The 16,493-nt window shown below is 40.5% G+C and overlaps 1 protein-coding gene across 1 annotated transcript in view; it reads right to left on the reverse strand.

Annotated features, from left to right (window-relative positions):
• Positions 1 to 3,121: 3,121 nt before the first annotated feature.
• Positions 3,122 to 16,493, reverse strand: part of fgf11b (fibroblast growth factor 11b) — a 39,259-nt gene continuing 25,887 nt past the window's right edge. The window contains exons 4-5 of the mRNA XM_020085551.2: positions 11,606 to 11,804; positions 3,122 to 11,007 (exon numbers count right to left, since the gene is read on the reverse strand). Of these exons, the coding sequence (XP_019941110.1) occupies positions 10,871 to 11,007; positions 11,606 to 11,804 (336 nt within the window). The 3' untranslated portion in view covers positions 3,122 to 10,870. The remainder of the gene's footprint in view (positions 11,008 to 11,605; positions 11,805 to 16,493) is intronic.

Consider the following 16,493-nt stretch of genomic DNA (forward strand, 5'->3'; position numbering starts at 1 on the left):
GAGGAAGCTTACATCTGGCTGCATGCTTCTTTCTGTGCTGGCAGCCTGCACAGGACCCACACAGTCCTAGTTAGCACTTACATGAAGCTCAGTGGAAGCCCTGCATATGTGTTAAGCACCTGATGTGTGCAGACTGACTCATCAAAGATTTCTTTCCTGTGGGACAGGTTCTGTGGGCGTTTTTATTACCGAGCTTACAAAGTTAATTCCTTAATTATACCAGCTACAAGCTGAGCTGAGCCAGGTTTTTCGATATACTGTTTTGAACATTAGCTCCGTCAGCATCTTCAAAATGAAATATGTTGTGTTTTTTTAACACACATATTTTATGAGCTGCAACATACTCTGAAGCTTGAAACCCTGACTCCAAAGGTTCATTTTAAGAATCAATAGTAAAACCCATTACTGATTTGAGCTGTCATTGTTTTCAACTTGTATCACTAATGTTTTTATTCTTATTCTGTTGTAAGGATGTACATCAACATTCAAAATATTTGTTCCATGTGCTATTGATGCACTAGTGTAATCACGTGAAAATGAGATCTTGATCTCAATGGGACTTACCAGTTTAAATAAAGGTTTGAATGGAAACAATGAAGCTGAACAGTAGCATGCTCTTACTGTCTTCGCCTCGAGGTGGCGCTCTCAGACACACATCCTGTCAGTCAGATTTGGGATTGCGGCCTACCTGTACTGATGATGATGGGAAAAACACAACATCCACATAAACAAACAAACAAAGAAGAACAAGTCCGCTACAACTGGAGGGGAATGGGGGAAACACGTGGGGAACCAGAGGCAGTAAATACGCACAGTGACTTGAAGTCATGGAGCTGCTTTGACCCTGCTAACACAATCAGCACATGGAGAAGACAGCAGCTAGCTCAACTTAACTTGAGTTCACCAAGTAAACTTCTCACCGCACAGAGGAGAGACTAAGAAGCAGCAGCTGGACCAAGGTAAGGCACTTTCCTCTGTTGTCTGTCTTCACAGACGGTCTTTGGTTTATGTTCATGTTGTATTAGCATTGCAACAGGCTGTTAGGCCAGTGTCACTGTTGTTGCTATTGTGTTAGTGCATGAGTTGTTGATTAGAATTCAGGTTCTACAGAGGGGACAGTAAGCAAGGAATGACTTAAATGTGCTCCTGACTGAATCAGGACATGTGCATGGATGTTAAATAAAACTGGCAACTAAAAACTGGCCCTGATATAGAGAACTCATGACCACTTGCTCCTGTTTAATATTATTAAAACATCCTGACAAAGACATTTCCCCTCACTCTTGTTCATGGTGACTCCCACTTTCTGCATGTAAAGTTTCAAGAGATGTTACTGTAGAAAGTTAAAGGGAAAGTCAGGTCATTTTTCATTGTAGCGCTCATATCTTGCTCATATTAAATATTTATTATTATTATTTATTTCAAGTCTGTGGGGGTCATGATACCATACAAATTCTGTGTCACTTTTTCAAGGATTATTTTAAAATATTTTATTATTATTATTTTTTAAATAATATTTTACATTTGCAGGTTATGAGTGCTATAATGCAAATGTAGCTGACGTGCCCTTTAATTCTCTTAAAAAACAAACATATAATATTCCATTTCATTATACTTGTTGATGTCTTGCATGGAAAGCAAATCAAAAGTTAAATGTACTCCTTTTTTATTAAATTAAATCTTAAATTGTGTACAGTGCAGTCATATAATATCTATCTATCTATATAGATATATATATATATATATATATATATATATTACCGTATGTGCTTTAAGCAAATATTGATGCATAACCTTAGTTTTTGTTGGAAAATAGCATACATTTTCTACCTCAGCTCTCACATCCACCTCTAAGACGAAGTGGACATTAGAGGAGCTGAGGTTTGTGTGTTTCTTTGTAGCTGTGTGTGAAAGCAGACCCTCCTCAGTGTTAGAAGTCCAGAGGGTCTGCTTGGATGAGACTGATTAGCAAATACACTCTGTGTTGAGAGGAGCTGTATGAGCGTCAGTTTGTGTCACTGAGAGACTGGCTTGATTTGCCACAAGCATTGAGTATGGAAACGTCAGCCTGTCCCGTTTCGATACATTTAAATAGAGTGTGACAACTTGAGTTATATGTTAATGGGGATCTCCAAGTGACAGAATGAACACGTTTAGTTAATTCAAGTCCTTCTAACTATTGGCAGATATTTAATGTAGTATAATCCTCATGATGTTTTCACTAGTTCATTTCATCTAAAGTGTATGAATTGTAGTTTTCTTTACCCCAGAAAAAGCCTTTTATATTCAAATACTTTAGATTTAAATACTTATTTACATCAAGGGAACCCTCTCTACGGAGGCCTCCATGTTTTTTACATTAGTCCAAACTGGACAAACTAAACACCTTTTGAGTTTTTATAACAACTGAAGTTTACCACAGGTTCTTTTTCACTTTTGGAAGGAGAGGGTGAGGTGAGGGGTGTTCAGCTGCAACATGCAATTTCAACACTAGATATCACAAAATTCTACACACTGTACCTTTAAGCATCACATAGATTATCCTGTTGTGAATCTGTCTGACCCGGGCAATGTAAAAATGTAAAAGTCTGGGTAATGTCCGGACCCAATTGTCTGGAGTTTATGTATGAACAGTCTTGGCGTGTGGAAGTATGTTGGGGTTTACACCGTAGATGGCAAAGTAACAATCAAAAGTGACGTTATTTGTTGTCTTTGTACCATGCAACTGCCTCATACCAAATCCATGGGTTCACCTGTTAGCAGCAGTTGGAGTGTAAACACAGTTCCACACAACAAAACTAGTCCATTGAAGATAAAGAAAAGAGCCACCGTTTAAATGGCTCCTCGAATCATTTGTTTTAAAACACTGACATAGCAGTCACAGCTTTATCTTGGATGTAACTTCTTAACAATGCCTCCCCTATTCTTGAATATGTATGGATGTGTATGTTTTGTTACATATATACCTATATATAAATATATGTTCTACCAGCATACAGCTCATTAGGTGAATGTAAAAGACAGAGGATGGACAACAAGATGATTTATAGCCTCTTGACATTAGAGGGAATTAATACATTTTTAAATAAATAGGAAAAAGAAGACAAAAAATGGGCACGGCTTACAATCATACAAATATATGTTATTTTATTGAATAATATTCCAGAATAAGACTTCTCCTTTCAATTCATGTAGGAGGTATTGTAGAAATGTACAAGGTCTGATGGCAAACACGGAGCAAGGGTGAATCGAGGGCTTGATACCGAGAGGGAGTTGTCCTTAAAGAGCCAAATGACGGTGACGTATGCATGCTTTTGCAAAAAATAAATCCCCACGTCAGTCTAGACGATTAGTAATTATTGCGGCCACTGATTGCCTTTGTAGCCTGCAAATCCTGATTGTAGTTCGTTAACCTTGTGGAATTGGTCTCCACTCCTTGAGCGCTGCAGGCTGTTAGCTCTCGTTGCATATTGCAGGTCTTCTTTTCCTGCTGTGCTGCTGTGGTCAAAAAAGTCATTATGTTCCTGCTGCTTCATTCGGCTCTTTTTGCAAGGAGTCCAACATACGTCCAAATCCCTGGTAACACTCGGGAGCTGCCTGAGGATTCAGGCCTTCTCTCCGTGGCTCGTCAGTGCCAAGACCCATTTTTATTTATGGCTTTTTTTTTTTTTAAGTTTCTTTCTTTTCTTTTTTCTTTTTTTTCGGAAGACATGAAGATTGGCTTGAAAGAAATCCAAGTCCTTAACAGTAGGAGAGAGAGAGAGAGAGGTTGGGGGAACATTCTGGAAGACTTGCGTGACCGTAACTCGAGAGACCACCAAGGTCAGTGTGTGGGTACGAGAGGACACGTGTTGGCTTTAGATACTGCTGTTGTCCTGCCGTTTCCACTCGAACGCATCGCATCGTTCACAAACTCAGGTGCACAGTGGGATTCCGTTTCGGGTGAAGTTCACTCTGGAGATCAGTGTGGATACAAATGTCGACCAAAGGAAAAAAACACACACACACACCAAAAGGAGGAACATCCAGGGAGGGGGCATGACATGGCAAAAATAAAATACAATAAAAAACATCAACAACGATTATTTAAGTACATTTCAGAGCAAAAGTAAATAGACCTGACATCTGCGTATTACTGACTTAACATACATGGAAACTGGCAGCATTCCGAACATTTAAGTCATCCAGACAGGTTTTGATGTTTATAAGTATACAGCCATGTTGTGTGGGCATCAAGGGGAACACTGTTTTACATTTAATGCATCCACTCACATTAACAGGAGAAATATCAGCCTGCAGGAGCAAAACATACACATACAAAATAAATGGCTTCTGCGCCTTGCCCTTTAAAAGGAAGCTGCTGCTTATTTGATTAGAAATATTCAAACAGTGTTGCAGCCAAAACTCAACCTGGTCAGTCAGTATTTAATACTGCACATTAACATTTAGCAATGTGATATAAGGACAGATTAATACTCCATTTGTTGATGGGTTTGCAATAATCAGTTGCCATAGAATTAGATAAATATTTATTTACTGGATAAATCTCAGTGTGTTTTTTTTTTTAATACCCTTCATTAAGTGTGTTACTTTTTAGCTCCCAGCTTCTTCCATTAGAGGGAGCTAGTTATACATAGATTTTTCCTGTTTACATGGCACACCGTTCAGTAGGGACGTTTTGAATACGGTTAGAACATGTTGGTACAACGGCGGCATTTGCAACCATGAGTGCAAATAACTGCAGCGAATCAGAATGTGATTGTGGATTGTAGGACAGTGATAAAAAGCTGTTTAATCACATTGGTCTGCAGTTCAGCTCTTTTTTATGTGAAATCATTTAAAATTCAATAAGAAATAAAGAAAAAAAGGCAAAAACAAAATGCTTCATAGAAAAAATATTGAGATGCATAGCTCAGAATGGTTGCATTTCACAGATGCTACCATTTGTATTGTGATATTGCTCAGTGTGATTAAATTGTGTCATTGGTTCTTAATAATACACCTGAAACCAAATGGTAGCAATATTTTTTCCAGAGATTTCCCCTGGATGTTGGTTTGTTGAGCAGTGCAATAGAAGCTTAAACACTGGTGACGACTGAGCTGCAGTTTAATATTCATTATTGCCTGTTAGTCCCACTAACGGGGATGAAGTGATTCCCTGGTTGTAAATGACCATAACCTTTAGAAGAACCTCGTAGGAAAATGACTTCACTTTGAAATGTATTAAGCGATGCGCAGCGCTTGTAAGGTGCAACGGGGCCTCCAGTTTTCCAATGAGTTAAGGTCTTTGCAGAACAAGTCCGTATTTTTCATGCATATTTTAAATCTGTCATCCAATAAAAAATAGTCATGCACAGCACAAAGAAAATCTCATCTGCTGATCAAGGAGCTGTGAAATTATCCTGATCACTTCCAAGTCTATTTCAGGATGATGATGGTCTGGTTTGATACACTTCCAGTACTGAGACTGCATATTAAAATGAAGAAAACAAATTTCTGTGATCGAATTGATCCCGAACACCTCAAACAACTTTGGAACGAAAAATGCATCAAAGTATATCACTTCCAAAAACTTTGACTGACAAAATGAAATGGTGTATATATTTTTGAATGTGCAACAAATTCAGACGAACAATTCTGACTTGATGTGCAAAGACCTTTACTCTCCTCGAAGTCTTCTACTTGGGGAGATGGTCTATGTTTATGCACCTGCACTACCTTTATGGACCTGTATGGACAGTGTGGCTGCTGCTGCAATTCACATTGTTTCCAACAAGAGGAAGCTATTTGTCCAGGGCCCAGTAGCAAAGGCCCCGAGGAAATAAGCAAAACCCTTTCCTTCTGTTGTCGTCGAGTTAGCGTCGTCTTCTTTTTTTTTTTTTAAGTTTGCAGATCGAAATCAAACAACAGCTCTCCGAGTTCATTATGAAGAAATAGATTTCCCTGTCTCTGGCTGACCTTGGGGAGATTTCCGCACCAATCCCAGGGTGGCTGTTCTCTCGTTTATGTTTTATTGAGTCTATCGATCACTGTTTCAGTCTCATGCCCTTTCTTTTTCTCCTTGCCTCTGTCTTGTCTTACCTGACTCTTAATCACAGATACACACACACAGACCTTATAAACACACTGTAAGTATACACCCACGCAGGCAACAGTGTTTAAAAGAAAGTTGAAATAAAATAGGATGTGGGTAGCGAGATGTAGGAAAGGGATTACGACTTAAAATCTCTCATGTGTGGGCACACATAATATATCTTTGTTTTTATGCTGAATGGTAACACCTCGCTGTCGAGACCTGACGTCACATAACTGTATTCTCACTGCGAAGTGGAGGACTTTCTGATTCCTTCAAACAGCAAAAACAAAGGTCATTTTAGTATCTGATCTACTCTTTCGCCAATTCTCTGTAGACATCCGGCTGCCATCTTCTCACAGTACTTTTACATTCAAGAGCGTCACTTAACAACTGCATTCTGTTGCTTTCATTGCACCTACTTGCTTTTAATCTCTTTCACATTCATTGTAAAAACTCTGTTTACCACCTCCTGTTTACATTCTACCTCTACTTTACTTTTTCCCCATTCAATGTCAGACTACTTCTACTCATCAGACTACTTAACATTACTCTCATCTCTGTTCTACTTGCAGTATCACTGTCCGAAAACTTACTGTGACATTCTTCAGCAGTAAAGACTGGCTGATTTATTTTGGATTTAAGAAATCAATGGAGGAATTTTGATCTCTCTTATATTTACACAAAACCAAAAGACGGATTTCCATGAAAATTGGTGGAAAGATGTGGTATAGGTCAGGAAAGTAAACTTAAAAATGTTTTCTTTTACATTGTGAGATAGGGCACTTTCTTAATATTTTCTTTGCCTTTGCAGAAAATGATTTTATGAATCTTGAGTGAAAACAATCAGGCATGTTTAGGGGACTGATATTTATGAATGTGCAGATCCAAATAAACATATGGATCTTGTGAATTTGAAATAAATGAATGAAATAAATGCGGTTTCATAAGGGAACTCTTGGTAGAGGTATATGGTCCACTGAGTAATTGAGAGATTCAAGTTAATATATTAGAGTGACAAATTGACATTTAGACCAGGGTTACAGTTAATTATATACATTTACTTACTTTATATTTGCCTTAACGAACTGTTAAATTACAATTTGTGATATTCAATCAATTTTTTTTTCTATTTTTCAACAAAATTAGTTTGATGAACATCTAAAGACACCTTTTAGACTGTGGGAAACTATGGTAGGTTTTTTTTTTTTTTTACCACTTTCTGACATTTGACAAAAGCATTAATTGAAAAAAATAATCTATAGATGAAAAACAAAACTGAAATTAGGAATAAATCACAGCCCAGAAGAGAAAATACCATAATGTCTTATTTTGGCTTATAAAATTCCCTTGCTGTCACTTTGTCACTGCTTTGCACCTCCAAGTTCTTATGGAGTGAACTTATGATCAACTCAGAAGTGGCACCAAGGAGCTTCAGACGGAATGCACAAACTGAAGACTGTGGGAGTACCGGCTGCTAAAATAAGCCCATAACGTTGTATGCTACATGCTGTGCTCATGCTTTGATACCATACAGTAGTTAGTAACACGCAGTTAGAAACCGTACCAGGATGTACCAAATCCACCGGGGAGAGGGTGCATCAAAAACAGAGATTTTTAATTCTACAATGCAAAATCCGCTACAAGGACAAAATATCTAAATTTGAAGCGAATGATATTCCCCCTGGAAAAACCCAGAAAATTAACAGGCATAATGGAAAAAATGCAAAGCCCTCCAACTAATTTCCTCCATAGACCCTTTTTCATAAATAGCGCACAGTGCCTTACATGCCCCTTTGTCTCGCATTCATTATCATATCTTCATGCTGCATATAAAACCCTGCCAAGAATCTTGCTTACTTCACTGCAGAAATTCCTTATCAACATTCCTCAAGAATACACCTGCTAATCCCTCACTCTTACTAAATAACTGCCTCCGTGTGCTGACCTCTTTACGATTCAACGCACAATTTCAGACTTCTTTTCGCCCTCGGTACAGCACATTCACGAAGCCTCCGTTTCACCTCCTGTAACCCATCTGCACATTATTTCACCCTTAAAATGGGATAACCTCCCTGCTGCATTGAAGCTGAGTTTGAGCTCCCATAATGAGCATTGCTCCAGCATCAACATTGCTTTTCCTGACATAGCGAGGGACTGCTACTGCTGTTGTTGGTGGTATCCATGCGCATTCACTTTGACGAAACATTGTGGTGACATTTTTTTCCCCTCAGTGGCTTAGCAGAGCAGACAGCACCCAGCAGCCGACAGCACTGAAATAACCTGACAGCTCCCATTTAGAAGCCTCAGCTTCCATCAGGCCATGGCTTATTTTGTCGAATAGTCGTCCCTGCTTGAAAAACCCAGTGCAAATAAAAACACAAGGTAATTGCATCTAAACAAAAATCTTAAATAAAGGAATTACTTCCTGTTAGTACATAGCCATGAGGGGGGTTAGGGGATTCTTCTTGCTGACATATATGAAATGGATGTCCCCCCCAGGTAAAACCCACTCACAGACACATATCGACAGTGCAAACCATAGACTGAAAGATGGACTACATGAAACCAATGTGTCTCGATTGACCCTTGGTGGCTGGCTGCAGTATATGTCGTAAACCTCACATCCTCCATATTAGTGGATGGGACATGGACCAAAATAAGAAGTCAAATTACACATTAAATACATTTTTCTCAAAGATGGTTTCTGTCATTAGGTCGGTCTTATCACACAGATTTATTTCCGATTTTTAATTTGTTATTTAATGCTGTAAAATGGGGGGTGAACATGGTCAACAGTTTTTCCCATTAAATATTAAGACTGTGGAGGCCGGCCATTCTCTATTTTGCCCCACCACAGTTTCATATTGACCCAATTTTTACAATTCTACCTTGTGCTTGAGAAGTGTGGTTGCGCTATGGTCCATAATGTTTTTACTGTCCACGCAGACAGTCAGATCTCATAGTTTCAGCTGCAGCTCTTGCAGTTCTTTCTATCATGAGAACTTGTCTTTCAGTCTTTAGTTTGTCTACCTGTCAGTTTAGCATGACAGTGAACTTCGTTTATGCGCCCCTGTTACCGTCATAGATTGAATTAATTCTGTGGGAGACACTGGTCAATTATGCATATCGATGGGATCTTGATACCACGGCTCTATCCCCTGATTGCTACTGTGCAGACTCTGGCTCCAAATGTGCTTGTGTACGTTATGTTTTGGTTTCAAATCAGGATTGTGTCAGGAAGTGGTAACACTTCCGTCCATCTTTATATACAGTCTGTGAAGCAAAAAGGCAGAGGTTACTTCTCTATCTCACCTCTGTATGTGTGCGCTCATTCACACACAGAATCTTACAGGAGCGTCCACACCACAGAAGACATCCACACGCGGGGGTTAAAACACAATCACACAGAGACATTCGTTCAGACAACTGCATTTTTGAGGGAGATTCTTCCAAGGTGATTTGATAAAGCTAGTGCGTGGATAAGCTGCTAGACATCCTCGGAATAACAAGTGCTCCAGCGCAGAGGCTCCTCTGGCTTTGATGTTTGTCTTCAAACCTGGCTTTATGCTGACAGCAGTTGCTGAGTGAAGTATACACTACAGCTCCTTTTTCAGGTGACTGAGTTCAGAAGCACCCTGGGTTTTAAAACATGACCCACTTGCTCATTTGTTGCCTTTGATGAGATGGTGCCTTCATAAGTGACTCTCACTCATTCACACACTGACTCTTACTTCTTTCTCATCTGGGAATAATCTGTTTCCTTGTTGGTACGAATATTGCTCAGGCTTTTTGATCCTTTTTATATGAGTCTGGATTAAGAAGACATTTAAAATCTGTTTTATGGCTCATCTTTCCTGGAAGAATACTTATTTTATTGTATTTCATAATTTTGCAGGCAGTGCCTCTCTTGTTAGCTACCTGAAATATTCACAATCATCATTTCTTACCTTATCACCACTGTTCTGTTGTCTGGTTGTTTTTGATCTTACTATCATGTTAATTGTGTTTTACAGACAGAGTTACCATATCCATGACTTTTCCCATCTGGCTGACATTAATCAAAAATTGGTTGAAAGGCTCGAACCCAAAAACAAACAAAACAAAAAGTACTGCTATTAGTTTCAATGTCATAAACTATTCCTATTTTTTTTCTAATTTTCTCTTCACAATTTCTCATCCACTCATCTTGCTCTGCTGACCTGACCTGACCCAGGCTTCCTGCAGATATCTTTCCCCCTCTGAGCTGTTTAATCTCACTGAGCTTTAGTTGACCTTGGTGATTAGCTTAGCTGGTCGGCAGATGGTGGATGGAAAAGCTGGCGGCGCCACACTGTCACCAACTTTAGGGCTCAAGAGGGGGCCCATGGGTAAGGATTATGGTGCAGAGTCGACGCTGGAAGTGCGCGAGTGGTGAATATACAGTACAATAGAGCAGACGGGTGGGTAGGGGTGTGTGAGAAAAGAGAAATTGTCAGCAGGACAAAGAAGCTGGAGTATGACAGAGAAATGAAGGAGACTGTGCATTAAGAAGTCATAGGGGGCAGAGAACAGTGGAAGGGGGAGGTGGTAGTAGTTCTGGCTGGGGCGCTGGGCTTTTCTTTCTGTGGTGACAGGTGAGGGGGGGACTCCTCTCTCAGGCCTTCTCGGCTGCTGATGGACGGCTGACCCTTTGTCCCTCAGCATCATGTAGTGCACTTCAGGAACGTGGTGGCCATTCCCTCAACCACCCTCAGCATATTTTAGCGACTGTGTTCCAAGTGTCACTGCTCTCTGTCCCACCCTCAGTCTCCTGTGCTATGAGGCGTCAGCCTTGGGGGCTTCTTTCCGTCCATTCTTTAGAGAAGGCGAATCTGACGTCTTGACCGTCTTTCGAGGAGGGCTCACCGGTTCACTGGCGAGCTCATGTAGAGATGGCTCCTTATACATCGCAACTGTGAGACAAAGACAGACGCTGTTGGTTAATAATCAAGGGGTCAATTAAAGGAGACGTATTATGCTTTTTCAGTGTGTTATGTTAAAAGTTAAAAAGCCCAAAGTCTGCGGTAAAGGGAGATCCTCTACCCCTCAGAAAACTCTGCTCAATCAGTAGTGCAGCTGATACATCCTGCACATCATGATGTCACGTTGCATTGCATTGACCTACATTTGCATAAAGCACACCTAGCGGGTAATTTGGCACGCCGCATAACAAAGCCAGGTAAAGTGAGAGCAGAGGCCGACATTTTCCACACGTGCTGGAAGGGGTCTACCACCAGTTACAACAGACTGGGCATTTGGCCAATCAAAGCAGACTGAGCTTTATTTGGAGGGGGGCATTAAAGAGACACGCACTAAAATTAAGTGCTTCAGACAAAGGCTGAAAAGAGGAGCTGTACAGTATGAGGAAAGTGATGTGTTTTCCGAACATTAAAACATGTAAACTTTTTAAAGTAAAATTAAGATGATGAACCTGAATATTAGTATAATCTGCCTCCTTAATAACTGAGAAACAGATTTGAATTGTGCTCAAGTGGCAGAAAGGACACTAACCCTCTATAACTTTAGGCAGGAAGTGTGCAGCTCCTTTGTTCTTCTTTACCCGGTTGCCTTTCATGACCTGGCCGTCACGATTGATACCGATATACCAGGAACGGCCAGACTGGGTCTGGCGATACAGCATGGAGGAGTATGTAACATAGTAGTTCTCAAACACGCTCTCCTTGAACTTACACTCTGGAGTGAAGTGCTCCTGGAAAGCAGAGGGGGGAGAGGTGCAGTCGTATTACAAACAAAGAAGAGACGAACAATTATGTTCAAATGTCAGGGAAACCTTTTTATGATTCTTTGAACCTGAACTCCAATGGTGCAGCCCACACAAGAAGAAAAAGTACATGGACACAGGCAGTGAAATACATTAATGAGGTGACTTTTTCCTGAGGGAAATGATGGATATAATTATATCTGGACTTGTGTGTCTTTAAAAGCATGAACATCCTGGTCCTTGGAGAACAACAAGACAGAGCATACAATATGATGAACAACAGCATTAACATTTCTGCTAAACATAACACATTCCCCAAGGAAAAGAGAAGTGAAGATGAAAGCACTGAAACACTGACACCTACACTAACATGCTAACAAATAAAATCCACACACATACAGTACATTACATACTGTACATACAAGTGACTAATTCTGACATCAAACTGTTTACTGCTTCAGTGGCAAGTTCAGAAAATAGACCTGCCTATAATAAAGAAAATAAGAAATCCCTGAAGATGAACAATATTAGAATTCATATTTTTTGCAACATGCATATTATTAAGGCTACATTTATCAGTATTGACTTTAAGATTTTCATATGTTATTGTTCTGTTTATAGGTAAACTAATGACTTTAGTGAATGCTTTCATTGTGTAGAGTGGATAGTGAGTTGACCCATCACAATGCCTGGTGGCACTGCCTTGTGGCACTAACTAAAACAATCGATCCCATCCTAATGATCAATGAGATGGAAAATTACAAATTCCAAGATTTCCTGACCCTGAAACAATTATTCAGTTCACACAATTTGACAATCTGAAAGTTTAGAAGAGATGAAAAAGAATAAAAGAAGATTTTTAAGAAGCGCTGAGATGAAAGCTAAATTAAAAGTATAGATGATTCTCAGTTATTCTGCTCATCATAACCTCCCTGAGGAGGCGGCCATGTCTGTTTGGTTTGTTTGATTGTAAGAAAGATTTGACTAAAAGTACTGGACAGAGTTTCACAAAACTTGGTAGAAGTATGCAGTATAGGTCAAAATTTTCAGGACACGGGTGCAGGATTTTTGGGATTTTAATTTTATGGAAATTAATCTATGAATTCTTTGGTCTTTAAAATGTCACAAATGTGGGAAATCCCAGTTGGATTTCCCAAACGCCACATGATAAGTCAAGTTTGCTCATTTTGCCCGACACATAGTGTGAAAACAATATTAGCCCTACATTGAAGAAGTTGCAACAAGTGATTCTTTTTGTTGGCATTTTTACTTCTTCCATAAATTTCCTATAAGATTTCTTATCGATCAATTTATTGTATTATCGGCTGTTTCAGCTTGAGAAGAAGGCTGCAGTATGTAGTCAAGTGTATTGGTTAATAAGCAAGATCTTAATCAGGGTGGGAAAAGTAAATGGTTTTATCGGAAAAATGGCTGTTGATGGAAAAGCATTAGGGATTTTAACTACATATTGCTTTATTTTAAGGGGTCACGATTAAAAAAGGGCGAGAACCTCTGAAAGAAAGAGAATGATCACTTTAATATAGACTACTCTCATCTTGTGTCAATCGTCCATGGCTGACTAAATCAAAATAGACATTAGAAAATCTAATTATCCAAACTTGGATCAAATCCAGCAGTTCAGCTAGTAGTTGTAATTGATCACGTTCTCACAGCAGCACCCCTCCCTCTCTGTCCTCAACATAAGGACTACTGAACCCTGCATAATGTTAACGGGTGATATTAACCAATACCGACAGATATACATCTCTCTTAGTCTCCATCAGGGTCTCGGCAGGGTCCTTCCCCTGTCAGAGAGCAAAGCCAATCTGCCGGATTGATTAAGTGAGAGCAGCAGGGCAGAAATGGCTGAGTGGAGGATTTCTCCGAGAGTCGGGATGACAGAACAGGGCCAAAGGATCAAAACTTGGCATAGACGAGCTTTAATAAAGAGCCAAAAGTAGATTGAGAAGGTGTAGGAGACCTCTAGTTTCACACTTATCACAGATCATCACCTTTCTCCTTAGCAGGGAGGCCTCATCTTTAGCTGAAATGACAATTCAGGGCTTTGGTCTTTCTCCATCCACTCCCGCTCGTCTGCTCCGCCACAGTTTATGCCTGTGTAACTGCGTTCTTACAACTTAAAAAACAAACTAACAACAAGCCCCTTCTTAACGCAACAAACTTTTGCTTTCATCGCCACCACATCACAGAGCTATTTTAAGATCTTCTGACAGGTTTGATATCTTCTGCTGTGCTAACACAAAGAGGATGGATCGATAGATGATCCGCTTCATTCATTATTAATCAGGGCAGAGAGCAAGAAGGGTGGGAAGTGTGGGAGACAGAAGGAGAAAGGTAGGAGAGACAGGAAAGGAGAGCAGGAAAGGACACAGAGGTTGCTGGGTAATAAGGAGATTAGTGAGGAGGAGAGAGGGAGAATCCTGCTTCTTTGCATCTCCAACAGGACCAAAACACTGCTAGGCACAACCAGAGCTTTAGTTGCCGGCACCCCATGATCTCACAATTGTGTCCCTCTGGGAAGAGTAACCATCACTCCAGTGAAATACCCGTCAGCTCAACCTCTGAAATGACACCAGCAATAACCCCTCTCCCCAGTCCTCCTATAATTACCCTTCATAATCAGTCCCCTGGAATTAGCCTAATGATGGAACGCACAACTTCTATATTTCATCCAAGCAGTCTCCAAAGGTCTGCAGAGAAAAATTAAACTGAGGCTCGACAATGAAATAAATGTCCTGATAATAAAGAGACTTTAACTAAACACAATGGCCAGTGGAGCTGCACCTAACTTGATACAACTATGATTCTTTAACCAGCTTTTCTCAGACTTAAATTAATCTATGGCGGTAACAGGGGTGCACATACACAAAGTTCACTCTCATGCGCAACTGATAGAGTGACAGGTGCGCAGACTAAAGAGTGAAAGATAAGTTCTAGTGTGAGAGAAAGAACTGCATTGCATGCCACAACAGCAGAAACTATGAGGCCTGACTGTCTGCATGGGCGGCGGGACAAATTAGATTGGCGGACCGTCGTAGTCTAGGTGATTAATCGGAAACACTGCTTTAACAATCCCCATCTCTGGACTCGACCTTGAGGTAACCTCCAGACCTCCTGCAGAACTACCGTGACAACAACCCAGAGTGCTCTCACTGAGGACATCACCCCAACCACCACATTTACCTGTGAAGTAGAATATTTGCAGAAGATGCGTTTGAGTGATTGCACATTTCCAACTAAACGACGGGTGCTCAGACTAGAAATTAAATAAAAATCTCCTTCTCCATGACTTTTAGAAAGACCTGGGCAGCTACCCTTCCATGTGTCTCAAGCCAAAAGTGAATTTAAATCAAAGCATACGAGAAAGGTAATAAGTAGCGTCCGTGCCGAGAATCCTCAAGATGGGAAGGACCTTTTTATGATGCACAGCGCCGTCCCAACTTCCCTCCGCCCACACACACAGCGCCTCCCTCCCCTCCCCTTGTTTCTGATTACATCTCTTCTACCTGCTTCAGGAAGCTCCTCCATGCCACCATATACTGGGATTGCACTCCACACCAAATAACGACAGTGAAGTATTGATAACACACACTCTAGCACTCACAGGGCAGAGTTTCTTCATATTGACTAATGTCTCTCCCTGCATATAATTAGGATATAAGAACAGGAATGAAAGTTGTGACTAAAAGGATAGAGAATCCATGAATAATATTTAATATCTTGTTTACTTTCATTTCATCATGCGTACACAAGCATGAAATCTGAACTAATGCCCCTGAAAATGTAGCTCTACTTCTGAAATTCACCAAAAATATTTTTAGCATTTCTGACATGCAGTTATTTGCAGTCCCCTGTTTGGACAGCAGGGGTCACAGTGTCATCTATTTGCTGTCCCATCAGCTCCTTGGGTAATCTGTGGGAAGATGTGAAATCTGCCCAGCTGCAGTAATCCCACCATATTCCCACTGTACTGCATTACTGCTGCAGCGAGCTACCGAAATGTAAAGCCCATTCACAGCAATCCTCTGATGCACATGCACATAATCTCTGTGCATGAGTGTTTCCAGTGCAGGGCGACCATGTTGCTGATGTTGACGAGCCAGATGTAGATGCACAATGACACGCCTCGTTACGTAAGTCGATAGGGCACAGACGTGCTTATTAAGAGGGCTTTACGGAGGATGAGACTGGCAGTTAATACTGTCTAACACCACATGTGTATGGTCTGTCTCTTGCTTTATGATAGCCCATGAGGGAAGCATGATACTCGCAAGAGTGGATGATAATGTGCAGGGACTCTTGCCCCTGATGTTTTGATTGACAGCTTGAAGGCTCCTGTCAATAGAAAGCAGCTGAGAGAAGAGTGGTAGCTGACGTCCCCTCTCTTCGACCCTCAGTGACAGAGGTGACCGGCTGCACGCCGCCTCTGCTTTTAATTTTCTGTGACACCGAATAATAGCGATTGATTATATGTCTTTATCAGCACCACCATGATCTCTGTGCATATCACAAGAGATACACTCTAAAACATCCCCAATTTTTGAAGGAGAGAGCTGGTACAAGATAGATGATGAGTCTGTGAGAAGGAATAGGTTGTGCCTTCCCTAAGTGCTTCTAATTGGCTGCCTGGCAAAAAGTCTCTTTACATTTTTTTAC

Source organism: Paralichthys olivaceus, chromosome 15, assembly GCF_024713975.1.
Source record: "Paralichthys olivaceus isolate ysfri-2021 chromosome 15, ASM2471397v2, whole genome shotgun sequence".
NCBI lineage: Eukaryota > Metazoa > Chordata > Actinopteri > Pleuronectiformes > Paralichthyidae > Paralichthys > Paralichthys olivaceus.